Below are 18738 nucleotides of genomic sequence, written 5' to 3'. Positions count from 1 at the left end.
TCAATATTCTGCTGGTGCAGTCACTGTGTACATACATTACATTACTGATCCTGAGTTACATCCTGTATTATACTCCAGAGCTGCACTCACTATTCTACTGGTGCAGTCACTGTGTACATACATTACATTACTGATCCTGAGTTACATCCTGTATTATACTCCAGAGCTGCACTCACTATTCTGCTTGTGCAGTCACTGCGTACATACATTACATTACTGATCCTGAGTTACATCCTGTATTATACTCCAGAGCTGCACTCACTATTCTGCTGGTGCAGTCACTGTGTACATACATTACATTACTGATCCTGAGTTACATCCTGTATTATACTCCAGAGCTGCACTCACTATTCTGCTGGTGCAGTCACTGCGTACATACATTACATTACTGATCCTGAGTTACATCCTGTATTATACTCCAGAGCTGCACTCACTATTCTGCTGGTGCAGTCACTGTGTACATACATTACATTACTGATCCTGAGTTACATCCTGTATTATACTCCAGAGCTGCACTCACTATTCTGCTGGTGCAGTCACTGTGTACAGACATTACATTACTGATCCTGAGTTACATCCTGTATTTTAGTCCAGAGCTGCACTCACTATTCTGCTGGTGCAGTCACTGTGTACATACATTACATTACTGATCCTGTACTGATCCTGAGTTACCTCCTGTATTATACTCCAGAGCTGCACTCACTATTCTGCTGGTGCAGTCACTGTGTACATACATTACATTACTGATCTTGAGTTACATCCTGTATTTTACTCCAGAGCTGCACTCACTATTCTGCTGGTGCAGTCAGTGTACATACATTACATTACTGATCCTGTACTGATACTGTACTGATCCTGAGTTTCATCCTGTATTATACTCCAGAGCTGCACTCACTATTCTGCTGGTGCAGTCACTGTGTACATACATTACATTACTGATCCTGAGTTACATCCTGTATTATACTCCAGAGCTGCACTCACTATTCTGCTGGTGCAGTCACTGTGTACATACATTACATTACTGATCCTGAGTTACATCCTGTAGATCTTTTTATTATAAAAATGAAAAACATAACAATAATAATAATAATAACAGAAACATAACAAAATTAATAACCACAAAATAAACAATGTAATGAACTGGTCCATCCGCTCCCCCTCTCCTCACAGACATATTATACATATATACACAATAATAAAAACTTACACTACAGACTTCTGGTCCGGTTACCAAAGAAAATAATAATACAATAAATTAAATAAACAATAGCCGGCAAAATATATACAAACTAATATATACATTTTTTTAAAAAATTTTAATATAAAATGAACACTAGCTATACAAATATATACAAGACTAAACTAAGCACCCCACACTCAAGCCCACCATTCCCAACCCCGGCACTGACCTGAGAGCTGGTCCTGCGTATCATGCCTCAGTCCATGTCCAAAGTCCATAGGCCAGATCAGGCAGTGCCAATAATTCTCCCAAATAATCAGTGTCCCAAAGCCCTAGAAGATGAACCCACCTCCCCCCTTTTCCCACCATCCAACCTAACACCTACACCCAAATCCATATCCTTATATACAATATATACAGAAACAAGCAATACAATAACAAACAATACAATAATCACAACTAACAAAGCCGAAGTTCAGCACTTGCAGCCCTACATCACTGTCTACTGATCAAAACAAAACAAAAATCTATGGTATCAGCAGCAGCCCACCACCAGGAGAGGAGACGACCAGACTAGGGAACACTAAAAGAAAAGCCCCTCCAGAGGAGAGCGGCCCTTTGTGTACCCAGTCTCTCATACTCCAGAGAGCGCACCTTCACCAGGTCACCGAGTATGGTCCGAAACACATCATCCACTGGGAGGATTTTCCGTTGCGTCGATACTAAGCACCGTGCGTTCCACGTGTGATATCTAACCACTGTGCTAACTAGAAATAAGGTGCAGCGGTCCCGACCACCCAGGTCCCCGAATGCTCCATAGGCCCATTCCGCATAAGAGAGACCGGCCAGCCGGCGCCAGCCAATGGAGGCGCCCACCCTGTTGTACACCTCTGTGTTAAAGGGACAACGAAGCAGGAAGTGGTCCATGCTTTCCAGCATGGTACCACAATGCACCTGAGGACAGTTCCTGTCCTCAGAGCTCCTACACTTGAGATTGTCCCTCACACATAGTTTCCCATGGAAGCAGCGCCAAGCCAAGTCCCAAAACTTCAAGGAGATCCTGATAGAATTCAAAAGATACAGACCCACCCCAAGATCCCGACTTGGGCAATCCATGAGCCCCAGAGGCCTCTGAAAATCGGTCCACAGAACCCTTTTGTCAAGGAGCTTTCTCGGCAGAGTCCTGACCTCCCACATTCCCAGACCCCACCGGCGAATTACCTTACAGAACCAGGGTAGCGTAAGCCGGGAGATGTCCATGCGGTGTGCTTAGATCCTTCACTTGCCCTCCTTTCTCCCATTCCTGGAAGAAAGGCTGAAACCATCCCCTACAGGAGAATACCCACGGAGGAGCCCTCTCTTTCCAGAGGTTTGCAATATTGATCTTAATGAAGGTATTCACAAGGAATACCACAGGGTTGACCATACCCAACCCTCCTAGTCTCCTCGTACGGTAATTAACCTCCCTCTTGACCAGGTTCAGTCTATTCCCCCATAACAGTTGGAAGAACAAACTGTAGACCCGAGTCCAGAGAGGCTCTGGCAAGATGCACACACTGCCCAGATAGATCAGCAAAGGGAGCAGGTAAGTTTTGATCAGGTTTATTCTTTCCCTTAGGGTCAAAGACCAACCCTTCCATTGGTTCACCTTCTGAGTGGCGATCTCTAGCCTGTTGTCCCAATTTTGTTTGGAGTAATCCCCCTGGGAAATTTGATGCCAAGAACTTTTGCAGAGACTTTGGGTCCTGGAAGGGTGTCCGGGAGATCAAAACCAGGCTCTCCTCCTCCCAGCCAGAGACTCTCACACTTATCCCGGTTGATCTTAGACCCGGATTCCTCCGAGTAGTGATTTACCTCTGACATCAGCCATTCTTCCTCCCCATCAGAGTGGTTTCCGATGCTGCCTGTTCCATCCCGATCCCAGCCAACGGTCCACGCTCCACCCTCTTAAGAAGTGTGTCGACCGCAAACAGATACAGCAGTGGGCTCAAGAGACAACCCTGGCGAACACAACACCCAACCTCAAAAGAGCTGCCAATCCAACCGTTCACAAGCGGGAAACTCTCTGCCCCAGTGTACAAGGTCTTAAACCAATCAACAAACCCCCCCGACAGGCCATACCTCAGAAGGACAGACCAGAGGTACTCATGATTAACCCGATCAAACGCTTTTGCCTGGTCCAATGACAGCATGTACCCCTTCCAGTGGCCAGCCCTACCCTGCTCCACCGCCTCTCGGACACAGAGTACAGCACTAATTGTACTGTGGCCCAGAACAGAGCAATGCTGGGCTCCCGAAAGGAGCCGGGGTGCAAATTTCACCAGCCGATTAAACAGCACCTTTGCCAAAACCTTCCTGTCTGCATTGAGAAGCGCTATGGGACGCCAATTCTCAATGCAAGATGGGTCCTTACCCTTTGACAAGATGATCAGGACAGACCTCCTCATTGACTTCGGCAGAGTGCCCGAGGAAAGACACTCATTGAATACCTCAGTCAAGAGGAGAGCCAAGGCGTCCTTTAAGGTCTTATAGAATTCAGATGTTAAGCCATCTGGACCGGGAGATTTCTTTAGGGCAAGCCCTTCAATCGCCAACTTAACTTCCTCTTCCCTGATCATCTCTGTCAAAACGCCAAGAGAGGGGTCTACCCCTGGTTCGGGGACGGCTTCAGCCAGAAAAGCCGACATTTCATCCCAATCCAGATCCCTCTTCCCCAAGAGGTGCGAGTAGAAGGATCTGACGACCTCCAGGATCCCTGATCTGGATCTTTTCAGGGAACCCGCAGTGTCAACTTTACTATTCACTCACATCTTGCAGTTTCTGTAAGGGTCAGGCGACCGGTACTTCCCATAATCCCTCTCAAAAACTAAAGATGCGTGTCTATCATACTGACACCTTATTAGTAAAGATTTCACTCTGGAGATCTCCTTGCAGCTACCTCCAGTTGAGACAAGATGCTCAAGTTTCCTCCTCAGGCCCTGATACAGGCGATACCTGTCCAGGCTCCTGAGACTCGAGAGCTGGCGGAAGAGTCTTGCCACCCTTTTCTTAAACATCTCCCACCACTCTGACTTACTACTACAAAGATCCAGTAAGGGTACCTGGCTCTGAAGAAAATCCTCAAAGGATTGTCTTATCTCCGCTTCTTCGAAGATAGACAATTTGAGCCTCCAAAAGCCTCTTCCCATCCGGGGGGGCTCTGTACCATTCAGAGAAAACAAAATCAAACAGTGATCGGAGAACTCCACCTCAACAACAGATACTGCTGAAGAGACTTCTTCCTCCTTTAAATAAAACCTGTCTATCCTGGACCTACAGTTACCTCTATGATAGGTGAACCCCTCGTGGCCTGGGGTGTGCCGGATGTGGACATCCACCAGGCGAGCCTCACTAGCTATACTATTAAGGGTGACGCTATCATAAGTCAGCTTGTCTCTGGAACCTCCTCTATCCCAGGGCCTCGTGACAGTGTTAAAGTCCCCTCCAAAGACGACCTGCCGACTCGTAAAAAGACAGGGCTTGATCCTCATAAAGAGACACTTCCGGTCCCACTTAGATTGGGGACCATAGATGTTGATGAGCCGAAGCTCCTGTACCTTCATGAGGACATCTAATATCAGGCACCTTCCCATTTCTAACTCAATAACCCATCGGCATTCTACCGGTGCGGTAAAAAGGACCGCCACTCTGCTATACAGCTCGGCCGCAAGAGACCAATAGGAGGGCCCGAGTCTCCACTCCCTCTTAGCTATAAACACCTCTGCCATGTTTGGCAGCTTGGTCTATTGCAAAAAGAAAATATCAACTTCAACCTGGCTTAGAAAATCAAAGGCTGCAAATCTAGCCATATTTGACTTAATGCTGGCGCCATTAATGGATGCCAGTGTCAACGGAGTGGGTACCTTCATCATTGGTGATTGAGTTAGATGGCTTTCTTCTTCTCACTCCTCTTATCCTCTGTCTCAGATGAGGAATCCTTCCCCCTCTTTAACGAGGTATCCATTCCCACATTTTTCCTTCTTTTTTCATCCTCGTATACAGACTTTGGGCCAGTCCCTTCCCCCAAGGACCTAGCATCCCCAGGAGAAGGAGACTCTGCGCCCCCTGTAAGCTCCGCTGAAGCCGGAACCTCACCCTCAGCCTCCTCCTCAGAGGAAGAGATGTTATCAAGGGCTTGGAACTGGTTAGAAAGACCAACCAGAGGGGAGTCAGTTTTACCTTCCTTAGATACCTTGGTTAGAGCGGGAGAAGATGTTTTATCTCCCTTCTTTCTCTTCTTTTTGGTGCCGAGCTTACGCTTGTCCTCTAGCCACCGCTTATTATCCTCATCCATACTTTCATAATGGGAGGATTCTGAGGCAGAGGCAGTTTCCTCCCTGTGGATCCTCCTGACCTCCTCATCCAACTCATCATCCCTCAGGGCCTCAGCAGCAAGACTGGCATCCAGGACAGGGGCTGCCCCAGTATCCTGTGGCTCGCCCCGCTCCCTCTCCTGTCTGCGCTTGTCTAGATGCCTCAGCTGGGCAGGCGTCTTTTTATTGCTTTTCTTCCCTGGCCCCTCATCTCCCCCACCCCTGCTAGTCCCCTCCTCAGCAGAATTGGCCTCACAGCTTTCTCCCACCGGGGTGTCGACTGCATTAGCGAAGGAGCGAGGACAATGGCTGAATGGATGACCTAACTCACCACACAGGTGGCACCTAATCTCCACACAAGAGGCAGCAAGATGGCCGACACCCCCACACAACGCACATTTCTGCACAGTGCAGTTTGCACTGAAGTGTGTGGGGTCGCCGCACCTGTGACAGAGCTTCGGTTGCCCCTGGTAGAAGACCAGGATACGATCCCTACCCAGGAAGGCAGATGATGGAATGTGGGCAACCGTACCATCTGAACTCTTAAGTTTTACCATAAACGTCCAGGCCCCTGACCAGATACCAAACTCGTTGCGGTTTTTCTTTGGCATCTCCACCACCTCTCCATACCGACCAAGCCACGTCATGATGTCATAACAAGAAAGCGACTCGTTACGAGTCATAACGGTCACTTTCTTGATTTGGTTTTGGCGAGACACTGCCTGGACGGCAAAGTCTCGCCAGCTGGGCTCATTTTTTGCCAACTCATTATTCGTCCAGAACAGATCAAGCCCCTCCGGCCGAACAAAGCTGACATCAAACTCAGGAGTGGAATAGGGATGTATCAAGGCGTAGATGTCAATCGCCTTGAAGCCCATCCTCAGCAGGAGCTCCACAACTTTAGACCTTGGAGGACATGCGTCACTGCCCCTCCACCGAAGACGGACCACATTCATACGCACACTGCCTGGCCCGGCTGTTGGGAGGGACCACACTGTATCCCCCCCCTTTTTGCTCTCGGAAGGCCCCAAGGCCACGCCTCTATCCAGAAGGATAGATCAACCTCTTGACCCTCTACCATTAGTGATCTCTCCCCCTTCTTTAGAGCCTCCAACGGCGCCTTCTGCAACATGCTGTCCCCAGAGCCAGGAGACGAGGAGGATGCCCTATTTGCCCCGAGGTGACACTGGCATAACTCTGGACAAGCGTTGCCACCACCGGGGGGGCAACCAGTCCAGTGACTACATCAGCCCCAACAGCATCACCATTACCCACCTTCATCTCACCCGCCACCAAACCAGCAACCACACCACTAGACAGTGAGTTGGCCTCATTCACCCCCACCACCACATTCATTCCTGCTGGACCAGTAACAATGGCGGATGACATTTTGACCTCAGCATCATCAGGCACAAGGGGCTCAGTCACCTCCATAGAACTGAAGGCGACCTCGCCCCTGGTCTTATGTGTGCCCTCCACATCATCAGTCGGTAATTTCCGCTGTTTTGCATTTGTAGCGATGCGCCGCTGATCTTTAGCTGTTGTGAGGCGCCACTGATCTTTAGCATCAGGATCTTCCTGACCAGCGACGCCAACACAAAATAACACTTTGGTGGGAGGACCGGAACACTCAGCCCCGACAGCCCCCTCACACTGCCGCCGCTACTCAACTAAGTGATCAGCGGCAACAGCATTCAGAGGCGCCCAGGCTACCAGAGCTGCCCCCGACACCGGGCCGCCCCCACTGTCATACCTTACCGCTTCCTGCCGCTTTGGCTTGTTCTTAGCCTTTTTCTGGCCCCCATGTGCCTCTTCTGGTAGACCGTCACCAAGATGGAAGATCTGGAGGCACACTGGGGACTCCAGGAGCTTTATTTCCGCCATGAGTGCCCCTCCCTGACCACTGCTGTCACTGTCCTCCCCAGAGCCGGCAGAACTGCGACCGGATGTCATTGTCACCTGTCCTGCAGGGAGCTCTCTGCACGTGGCCTGCGGGTGACTTTGCAGGCTGCCAGGTGGGGCTTTCTGCTGGTCATCATCACTCTCATCATTCACCTGGCTCTCAGGCTGCAGCCCCATCTGCCTTTGCTCTCTGTTATCAGCCATTTCTCTGAATCGGTCTTCATTTATCAGTTTTTACTTAAAAGGACCACTCTGCTCTCTTATGGTAGCTTTCCTAAGTTCAAGCACATTCATTTCAGTTGTCAGCCTCTTTACCTCCGCCTGGAGTTTAGCCTTCCTCGGTTTGGAGGCCCCCGCAGCTTTTACGCTTGTGCTGCGCAGCTCCTCCCGAAGCCTCCTGACGAGCTTACTCGCATCTTCATACTCACGGAGGCGGCTCATGACCCGGGAGGCATAGGTGGACACAGACTCCCGGGGACTTTGCCGCCCCAACCTTCCTCAGTGAGGTCGGCCTCACCTCCGTGAGCACTCAGCTTTCCTCCGGAAGGAGTGCCATCATGCACACTGTCAGGCTTTACCTCCATGCTGGAAGCCTTGCAGTCCCGGGGGGAGTAGGAGCCACATTGCTGCGACTCCTGTTGGAGCGTCTCACCCCCGAGTCCTCCGATGTGCAGGCCGGTTGCTGGTTTCTCCTACTCCCCGCCGGCCTGGTTTGGGAAGCAGAAGCCTGGGACTTGGCTCCATCACTCATCCCAGGAAACCCACTCCCTCCCTGGGTAGGAGAGAGCAGATCCCCAGGTGGAGAGGTGTTGGTTCTCAGAGCTCTGGAGCACACAGCAGGATCTGCAGCCACCACACCCACAATCACCACAGTGAGCAACAGCTAATCAGAGCTGAACTCACTATTCCGCTGGTACCGTCACTGTGTACATACATTGCATTACTTATCCTGTACTAATCCTGAGATACTTCTTGTATTATACTCCAGAGCTGCACTCACTATTCTGGTGGTGGAGTCACTGTGTACATACATTACTGATCCTGTACTGATCCTGAGTTACATCCTGTATTATACTCCAGAGCTGCGCTCACTATTCTGCTGGTGCAGTCACTCTGTACATACATTACATTACTGATCCTGTACTGATCCTGAGTTACATCCTGTATTATACTCCAGAGCTGCACTCACTATTCTGCTGGTGCAGTCACTGTGTACATACATTACATTACTGATCCTGTACTGATCCTGAGTTACATCCTGTATTATACTCCAGAGCTGCACTCACTATTCTGCTGGTGCAGTCACTGTGTACATACATTACATTACTTATCCTGTACTGATCCTGAGTTACATCCTGTATTATACCCCAGAGCTGCACTCACTATTCTACTGGTGCAGTCACTGTGTACATACATTACATTACTGATCCTGTACTGATCCTGAGTTACATCCTGTATTATACTCCAGAGCTGCACTCACTATTCTGCTGGTGGAGTCACTGTGTACATACATTACATTACTGATCCTGTACTGATCCTGAGTTACATCCTGTATTATACTCCAGAGCTGCACTCACTATTCTGCTGGTGCAGTCACTGTGTACATACATTACATTACTTATCCTGTACTGATCCTGAGTTACATCCTGTATTATACCCCAGAGCTGCACTCACTATTCTACTGGTGCAGTCACTGTGTACATACATTACATTACTGATCCTGTACTGATCCTGAGTTACATCCTGTATTATACTCCAGAGCTGCACTCACTATTCTGCTGGTGGAGTCACTGTGTACATACATTACATTACTGATCCTGTACTGATCCTGAGTTACATCCTGTATTATACTGCAGAGCTGCACTCACTATTCTGCTGGTGCAGTCACTGTGTACATACATTACATTACTGATCCTGTATTGATCCTGAGTTACATCCTGTATTATACTCCAGAGCTGCACTCACTATTCTGCTGCTGCAGTCACTGTGTACATACATTACATTACTTATCCTGTACTGATCCTTAGTTATATCCTGTATTATACTCCAGAGCTGCACTCACTATTCTGCTGGTGCAGTCACTGTGTACATACATTACTTATCCTGTACTGATCCTTAGTTACATCCTGTATTATACTCCAGAGCTGCACTCACTATTCTGCTGGTGCAGTCACTGTGTACATACATTACTTATCCTGTACTGATCCTGTGTTATATCCTGTATTATACTCCAGAGCTGCACTCACTATTCTGCTGGTGCAGTCACTGTGTACATACATTACATTACTGATCCTGTACTGATCCTGAGTTACATCCTGTATTATACCCCAGAGCTGCACTCACTATTCTACTGGTGCAGTCACTGTGTACATACATTACATTATTGATCCTGTACTGATCCTGAGTTACATCCTGTATTATACTCCAGAGCTGCACTCACTATTCTGCTGGTGGAGTCACTGTGTACATACATTACATTACTGATCCTGTACTGATCCTGAGTTACATCCTGTATTATACTCCAGAGCTGCACTCACTATTCTGCTGGTGCAGTCACTGTGTACATACATTACATTACTTATCCTGTACTGATCCTGAGTTACATCCTGTATTATACCCCAGAGCTGCACTCACTATTCTACTGGTGCAGTCACTGTGTACATACATTACATTACTGATCCTGTACTGATCCTGAGTTACATCCTGTATTATACTCCAGAGCTGCACTCACTATTCTGCTGGTGGAGTCACTGTGTACATACATTACATTACTGATCCTGTACTGATCCTGAGTTACATCCTGTATTATACTGCAGAGCTGCACTCACTATTCTGCTGGTGCAGTCACTGTGTACATACATTACATTACTGATCCTGTATTGATCCTGAGTTACATCCTGTATTATACTCCAGAGCTGCACTCACTATTCTGCTGCTGCAGTCACTGTGTACATACATTACATTACTTATCCTGTACTGATCCTTAGTTATATCCTGTATTATACTCCAGAGCTGCACTCACTATTCTGCTGGTGCAGTCACTGTGTACATACATTACTTATCCTGTACTGATCCTTAGTTACATCCTGTATTATACTCCAGAGCTGCACTCACTATTCTGCTGGTGCAGTCACTGTGTACATACATTACTTATCCTGTACTGATCCTTAGTTACATCCTGTATTATACTCCAGAGCTGCACTCACTATTCTGCTGGTGCAGTCACTGTGTACATACATTACTGATCCTGAGTTACCGTCTGTATTATCCTCCAGAGCTGCACTTGGGTTTAGACATGAAGAGTTATAGGGGGGGGTGATATACTGGGGGTCTCCTCTGTCCCCTCTCATACTTCTCCAGTATACACAGTGATGAATACTCCTTGGTGTCGTTAATATTTCATGTTCTGAGCCCGATGTCGGATGTAATAATCTCAGTTTGGGAAGCATTTATAATCTCGACTGTCCCATGCACCCAGCACCAGGCCTGGACACAGATGTGGTGGTGAAGCATGTCGATAATGGAGCATTAGCGCGGGCCGGCTCGCCCTGTTTGCATGCTGTGGGTGCTGGGGGCCACAGGCTGCAGATTGATGGCCACTTTAGAGGCAGTAACCAGTGTTGTAAATCTTCCCTCATTGTGACAGAGAAGCCACAGCCCAGACAGCAAATAGATTTAGCTTTTTCCTAACCTTTTAATTGCTATTGTATCCCGGCAGAAACGTGCGGTTGTGGAGCTGCGGTGTTATAATGCAGAGCTGAGTTTGTCGTTAATGGACAAGATAGACACAGTCCACTCTTATTAATTACTCCTGGCTGATGGATGCTGGAGAAATGGGGCTAGCAACCTCCCGAGCAGGAACATCTGTTGCAATATAATGGGGGCAGATAGGATCAGACTGACAGCGCCCCACCTTGCATTCATCTTATCAGGGTGGTCTGGGCAGAATTACGCACCTTCCCCACTGATGCGGGACGCTCTATATAACAAGCAATGGAGTAATTGAATTTATATTGGGTGACTTATAGGTGAAACAAGCACCCTGGTGGCCCCATATGTCCCTGGAGGGGTCAGCGACGGCAAATGGCACACGGTCCAGCTCCGCTACTACAACAAGGTAGGAGAAGTCGCCGGCTTCATTATTTTCGCTCTTATTCACCATTTTACTATACCGGACTCCATTAAATTCTTGAGTTGCTTCTCATAAGAAATTGAATATATCTGTCTTTAGAAAAGCTGGGTGAGAACCAATATGGCCGCAGTCGCAGCTCCTTTCCCAGAGTCTTGGATGGCAAATCTGCATAGAAATAGACAGGCGGGAGTTTGTCATCCAAGATTTTGGAAGAATTGGGTGATGTCGCATTTTTTGGCTGTAGTCATAGCCTTATTGGTAGCCACCTTGACAATAGAATGGCACATCTCAAAGTGACAGATGTAATATATTGTGATTTTATTTTTTTAGCCTAAGACGGGATCTATGGGGGTGGCCCAAGGACCCTCCAAGGAGAAAGTAGCTGTGCTGGCGGTGGATGATTGCGACATTTCTGTGGCATTGAAGTTCAGCAATGAGATCGCAAACTATACGTGTGCTGCCGAAGGAGTCCAGTCCAGTTCCAAAAAGTAAGATGACTGCTCCGATAATCCCCTGTACGTGTCAGTGAATCTCTGGTCAGGATGAGTCCGGCAGATGGACAATCCCGTCTGGGGGTTTGGATTGGGAGACGATCTTATATTAGACGCTTCTTAATAGGGTATTCCCATCTTAGACATGTATGGCATGCCCGATGTCTGATAGGGGTCTCCTCTCTCCCTGCTGAGGTGACCACTGTGAATGGAGAAGTGGCTGTGCATGTGCGTCCCTCTGTGTGACTCCAGTAACCTGGCGTTTCTCCTTCCTTGCAGGTCCCTGGATCTCACAGGTCCTCTTCTTCTCGGTGGGGTTCCCAATCTCCCTGAAAACTTCCCAGTGACGCACAGAGAGTTCATAGGATGCATGAAGGATCTGTATATTGATAGCAGAAAGATTGACCTGGCGTCGTACATAGCAAATAATGGAACCTCTGCAGGTAGGACGCACGATTTAGGATGTATCCTCTTATCCTGATGGCCTCTTCTCCTTCATCACCTTAAGATGGTCAATAAAAATAAAGTAGAGGTTGACTTAAAATGCTTCTCCTTTCCTATAAAGTGATCCCGTTTCACTAGGATACACCGTCACTTTATAATTGGTGAGAGTCTGATCTCCCTTACAAATGTTGCCTCTGGCCACCGAACTGTGCAGGGAACGGACGCCAGGTACATTCAGGTAATGGAGCCAGCTGCAGAGAGGAAGACACACCACTAGATCAGTCCTTTGATTCTTAGAATCGATGTGGGTACCATAGATTGGACCCCCACCTATCTTAAAGTGATGATGGGTGGGTTGAAATGCCACCAATTTGATTAGGGCTGTCCCTATGTCATTGATGTCCTTGTGATCGGATCTCTATTTTAGTGCGAAATATTGTTGGAATCAAGTGGAAGTCCACACAAGCTTTCCCTAACTGCAAAAATAAACTTTCCATGGACTACAACTCCCAGCCATGTTCTTTTTTTTACAATTCTTGTCACATTTGTATTCCAATTCATAATGTCTGTGTTCTTCTTTTGTCAGGGTGTAACGCAAAGCAGTTATTTTGTGACCCTAACCCCTGCAAGAATGGAGGCAACTGCACATTAGGCTGGGCCACGTACACTTGTGATTGTCCATTAGGTTTTGGAGGAAAAGACTGCAAGATCGGTGAGTTCATATATATTGTTTTTATCTTTATGGTGGATTTATTGCTATATATTCATGTGAGAAATTAAAAGAAAAAGATCTGGATATCGGGGTTATGATCTTGTGGCTGATGGGAGTTATAACTGTCCGTAAACTCTGCATGACTCAGAAAGAAGCGGCAATCTGCTGCCCTCCTGTGGCGATATACTGGAATTGCAGCTTTTAGATTTAGGCGCTATGTAAGCTTTATATTAAATTATTTTAATCAAACCTTTCCACTTTCAGCAATGCATCATCCCTATCATTTCAATGGGAGTGGAATTCTGTCCTGGGACTTTAAAAATGAGGTGAAAATCTCCATCCCCTGGTTTATGGGACTGGCATTCCGAACCCGCCGTGCTGATGGGTTGCTGCTGCAAGTGCATGCTGGCCAATATACTACCATTCAATGCCAGGTAAGTAGACTGTGTATATCATAAGTTACTGATCATCTTGCATTTTACAGATGATGGATTGCTTTTTATTTGTCCCTTACTAAAGACTTTTTTCTATTAGTATTTGCCCCGTGTCAGGTTTGCATCTTCCTTTGCAGCTGGTTTCTGGACACGTCTCGTTCTCCGTCGGCCGTGGCTCTAGCAGAGCGTCTGTCCTCCTGCTGGACCAGATGCAGGTGAATGATGGGAGGTGGCACGATCTGCAGATGGAGTTACGCGATGTGCGTAGTGGACGTGAAACGCGTTATGTTATCACCATCAACTTGGATTATGGGTTCTACCAGGTATGGCCTTATCGTATAAAATAAAACAATATTGAATTAGTAACCTGTGGCACACTAGCTGTTGTGAAACTACAACTCCCAGCATGCACTGACAGCCAGCAGCTGGAGTGCCACAGTTTGCTTGATTTACCATATATTTGGAAAATGGTGAGAAATTAAAATGCAAAGTGTATTTCAAAGTTGCAGAAATGTTTGTAAGGCAAGTTTTCAGGTTTTTTTGGGGGAAAATTAGAAAATCATGGCTGCTTTTTTCCAATACCAGCCCCACCCCTGTCCACAGGCTGTGTTTGGTATTGCAGCCTCATTCTCTTCAAAGGAGCTCAGCTGCAATACCAGAGACAACCTGTGGACATGGGTGGAGCTGTTTCTTGAAGAAAGCACCCATGATTTTATAATCCTTGACTACCCCTTATAAGAATTGGGTTTATAATGTATTTTCTTTCATTTTGTAGGACACCGTGAATGTGGGGAATGAGCTCCATGGACTGAGGGTTAAACACCTTTATGTGGGTGGCGTTTTGACAGCTCAGGAGGTACAGAATGGCCTGGAAGGCTGCATACAGGTGAGGACTATACCCGCCTCTATCACAGAATGCGCTTCTCCTTCTGTAAAGAGCACCATGGCTTTTACCTTTTGCCTAAGACAGATATGTGTGGAATTCCCCTTTAAATAACTTTCATGCTGACCATGACCTATATTGTGCGTATTCACTGGTGTTTCTTGTTGCACTTCAGGGGCTGCGCCTCGGTGACACACCCAACGGCATCACTTTTCCCAAGCCAGCAAACCTTGTGAATGTTAAGAATGGGTGCAACGTCACCAGCGTGTGCGATTCTAACCCCTGCCAGGGGAACAGCTCCTGTGTGGACACGTGGCTGGGTCACGTCTGCATCTGTCACCCTGGTATGTGTTATATCAGTGTGGTAAATGTTGTTTTGTTGCATTTTCTTGTCTTCTTTTTTTATCTTTGTGATATAATCCTATCTCCTGCAGCTGCCACTAGGGGGAGCTCACTGCATATCACGTATACAGCTCCCCTTGAACGCCACAATCCGTGTGTATTGACCACTTTTGCGACTTTTGGCATTTTGAAAAGTGGATGAAGCTTAGGTGGGACATTGCGTGGCCAGTCGCGACCTATGATTCATCATAATTTACGCCACTTTCATGGCAAAAACTAACAAAGAAATGTATTTTTGTCAGTGGCGCACGGCACCAAATTCAGAGAAGAGGCGCTCGCCTCTTATAGAAAAATGTTATGCCCTAAGCCTTTGTGAATATGTGCAGTGTAGATACATTAAAATACTCACCGATCGCCAACGCCGATCACTAAGTATTTGCACTTATAGTTATATGAAAAAGTTTGGGCACCCCTATTAATCTTAAGTTTAATGTTTTATAAAAATTGGTGTTTTTGCAACAGCTATTTCAGTTTGATATATGTAATAACTGTTGGACACAGTAATGTTTCTGCCTTGAAATGAGGTTTATTGTACTAACAGAAAATGTGCAATCTGCATTCAAACAAAAAGTGCATAAGTATGGGCACCCTTATCATTTTCTTGTTTTAAATAATCCTACCTACTTTTTACTGACTTACTAAAGCACTTTTTTTGGTTTTGTAACCTCATTGAGCTTTGAACTTCATAGCCAGGTGTATGCAATCATGAGAAAAGCTACTTAAAGTGGCCACTTGCTAGTTGTTCTCCTGTTTGAATCTCCTCTGAAGAGTGGCATCATTGGCTCCTCAAAACAACTGTCAAATGATCTGAAAACAAAGATTATTCAACATAGTTGTTCAGGGGAAGGATACAAAAAGCTGTCTCAGAGATTTAACCTGTCAGTTTCCACTGTGAGGAACATAGTAAGGAAATGGAAGAACACAGGGACAGTTCTTGTTAAGGCCAGAAGTAGCAGGCCAAGAAAAACATCAGAAAGGCAGAGAAGTAGAATGGTGAGATCAGTCAAGGACAATCCTCAGACCACCTCCAGAGAGCTGCAGCATCAACTTGCTGCAGATGGTGTCACTGTGCATCGGTCAACTATACAACGCACTTTGCACAAGGAGAAGCTGTATGGTAGAGTGATGCGAAAGAAGCCGTTTCTGCAAGCACGCCACAAACAGAGTCGGCTGAGGTATGCAAAAGCACATTTGGAGAAGCCAATTTCTTTTTGGAAGAAGGCCCTGTGGACTGATGAAACCAAGATTGAGTTGTTTGGTCATACAAAAAGGCGTTATGCATGGCGGCAAAAAAACACAGCATTCCAAGAAAAACACTTGCTACCCACAGTAAAATTTGGTGGAGGTTCCATCATGCTTTGGGGCTGTGTGGCCAATGCCGGCATTGGGAATCTTATTAAAGTTGAGGGACGCATGGATTCCACTCAGTATCAGCAGATTCTTGACAATAATGTTCAAGAATCAGTGACAAAGTTGAAGTTACGCAGGGGATGGATCTTTCAGCAAGACAATGATCCAAAACACCGCTCCAAATCTACTCAGGCATTCATGCAGAGGAACAATTACAATGTTCTGGAATGGCCATCCCAGTCCCCAGACCTGAATATCATTGAACATCTGTGGGATCATTTGAAGAGGGCTGTCCATGCTCGGCGACCATCAAACTTAACTGAACTGGAATTGTTTTGTAAAGAGGAATGGTCAAAAATACCTTCATCCAGGATCCAGGAACTCATTAAAAGCTACAGGAAGCGACTAGAGGCTGTTATTTTTGCAAAAGGAGGATCTACTAAATATTAATGTCACTTTTCTGGTGAGGTGCCCATACTTATGCACCTGTCAAATTTTGTTTGAATGCAGATTGCACATTTTCTGTTAGTACAATAAACCTCATTTCAAGGCAGAAACATTACTGTATCCAACAGTTATTACATATATCAAACTGAAATAGCTGTTGCAAAAACACCAATTTTTGTAAAACATTAAGCTTAAGATTAATAGGGGTGCCCAAACTTTTTCATATAACTGTACATTACACAACACACTTATTTAGACGGGTTAGTAAATAAAATAATTCTTGGGAATGCGTCTTTAAGACTGAAGTATAAATCGCCATTCTTAATGAACCCTTTGTGTTTAGATTTCTTCCCATTTTCGATATCTCTGCTTGCTGTCAAATATTAGCTGGAGTTAACGGGATCCTTTTTGTCCACCAGGGTTCTTAGGGGATAATTGTATGGATGTCTGTCAGCTAAACCCTTGTGAAAATAAAGGAGTGTGCTCTCATCATCCAGACCATCCCATGGGGTATACATGTGAGTGCTCCGGGCAGCATTTTGGAAGATACTGTGAACACAGGTAAGAAGTGGGGATATGGGTAGCATGAAAACCATATAATCCCCCCTACGTATCATATCATCTGCTGATTTTTGATCGTCTTTCTAGAATGGATCATCAGTGCCCCAAAGGCTGGTGGGGGAACCGAACCTGCGGACCGTGTAACTGTGATGTCAATAAGGGCTTTGATCCGAACTGCAATAAGACGAATGGGCAGTGCCACTGCAAGGTAAATGGGGGCTGCGTAAAACGTCAAAGGGCATTACAAGCAGGGTTTCAATATATGTTGATTGAACAGCGCCACCCCTGGACATGGGTTGTATCTGGTATGGCAGCTGAACTCCAATGTAGTTTATGTGGTTGAGCTGTAATTGCACACACAACCTATGGACAGGCGTCGGACTCTTTCTGGAAGAAAACAGAAATTGTTTTTCAGATTCTGGACAATCACTTTAAGTTTTCAGTTGCTATCCCTTCTGCTTACAGCACGTGGAGCATCTTTCGCTGCAAAATTCACATCTTTGACTTGCAGATTTGCTGCAGATTTCACCTTTTGCAATGCAGCAAGCCCACATGTAAGACGCGGGTCTGCACAGGATTCACTGGAGCCATATCTGCAGTTGAATGTTGCATATTCTTTGCTTTCACCCTGCAGGAATATCACTATCGCCCTAAAGGAAGCGATACATGTTTGCCTTGCGATTGTTACCCCATTGGATCATCTTCGAGGTCATGTGATCTAGATACTGGCCAATGCTTTTGTAGACCCGGAGTGATCGGACGCCAGTGCAACGGCTGCGACAACCCGTTCGCTGAAGTCTCGCCAAGCGGCTGTGAAGGTGAGATCTCACTGGTGCAAATACAGAGGAGGTTCTGAATGAGCCACCAGACCCCCCCAACCATCCGGTGTCCTCCTCAACCATCCAGTGTCCTCCTCTTGTATATCCCTAAGGATTTTCTAATTGATTTATCCTGAAGAGATGATGCAGCTTCTTAATGCATAGTTAGAGACATATACAGTTATATGAAAAAGTTTGGGCACCCCTATTAATCTTAAGCTTAATGTTTTATAAAAATTGGTGTTTTTGCAACAGCTATTTCAGTTTGATATATGTAATAACTGTTGGACACAGTAATGTTTCTGCCTTGAAATGAGGTTTATTGTACTAACAGAAAATGTGCAATCTGCATTCAAACAAAATTTGACAGGTGCATAAGTATGGGCACCCTTATCATTTTCTTGTTTTAAATACTCCTACCTACTTTTTACTGACTTACTAAAGCACTTTTTTTGGTTTTGTAACCTCATTGAGCTTTGAACTTTATAGCCAGGTGTATGCAATCATGAGAAAAGCTACTTAAAGTGGCCACTTGCAAGTTGTTCTCCTGTTTGAATCTCCTCTGTAGAGTGGCATCATGGGCTCCTCAAAACAACTGTCAAATGATCTGAAAACAAAGATTATTCAACA

The 18738-nt window shown here is 46.2% G+C and overlaps 1 protein-coding gene across 3 annotated transcripts in view; it reads left to right on the top strand.

Moving 5' to 3' along the window:
* Positions 1-18738, top strand: part of CELSR3 (cadherin EGF LAG seven-pass G-type receptor 3) — a 137519-nt gene that overhangs the window by 97563 nt on the left and 21218 nt on the right. For all 3 annotated transcript variants that reach the window (XM_073644901.1, XM_073644900.1, XM_073644902.1), the window contains exons 5-15: positions 11463-11551; positions 11897-12054; positions 12337-12500; positions 13088-13213; positions 13478-13647; positions 13785-13970; positions 14423-14533; positions 14706-14874; positions 17149-17290; positions 17378-17498; positions 17925-18108. In XM_073644901.1, the coding sequence (XP_073501002.1) occupies positions 11463-11551; positions 11897-12054; positions 12337-12500; positions 13088-13213; positions 13478-13647; positions 13785-13970; positions 14423-14533; positions 14706-14874; positions 17149-17290; positions 17378-17498; positions 17925-18108 (1620 nt within the window). The remainder of the gene's footprint in view (positions 1-11462; positions 11552-11896; positions 12055-12336; positions 12501-13087; positions 13214-13477; positions 13648-13784; positions 13971-14422; positions 14534-14705; positions 14875-17148; positions 17291-17377; positions 17499-17924; positions 18109-18738) is intronic.

Source organism: Phyllobates terribilis, unplaced genomic scaffold (genome assembly GCF_046119375.1).
Source record: "Phyllobates terribilis strain yellow unplaced genomic scaffold, ASM4611937v1 Scaffold_8__6_contigs__length_399053987, whole genome shotgun sequence".
NCBI classification, from domain to species: Eukaryota; Metazoa; Chordata; class Amphibia; order Anura; family Dendrobatidae; genus Phyllobates; species Phyllobates terribilis.
The sequence above is the reverse complement of the archived record's forward strand: the minus strand, read 5'-3'. Positions and strand labels throughout refer to the sequence as shown.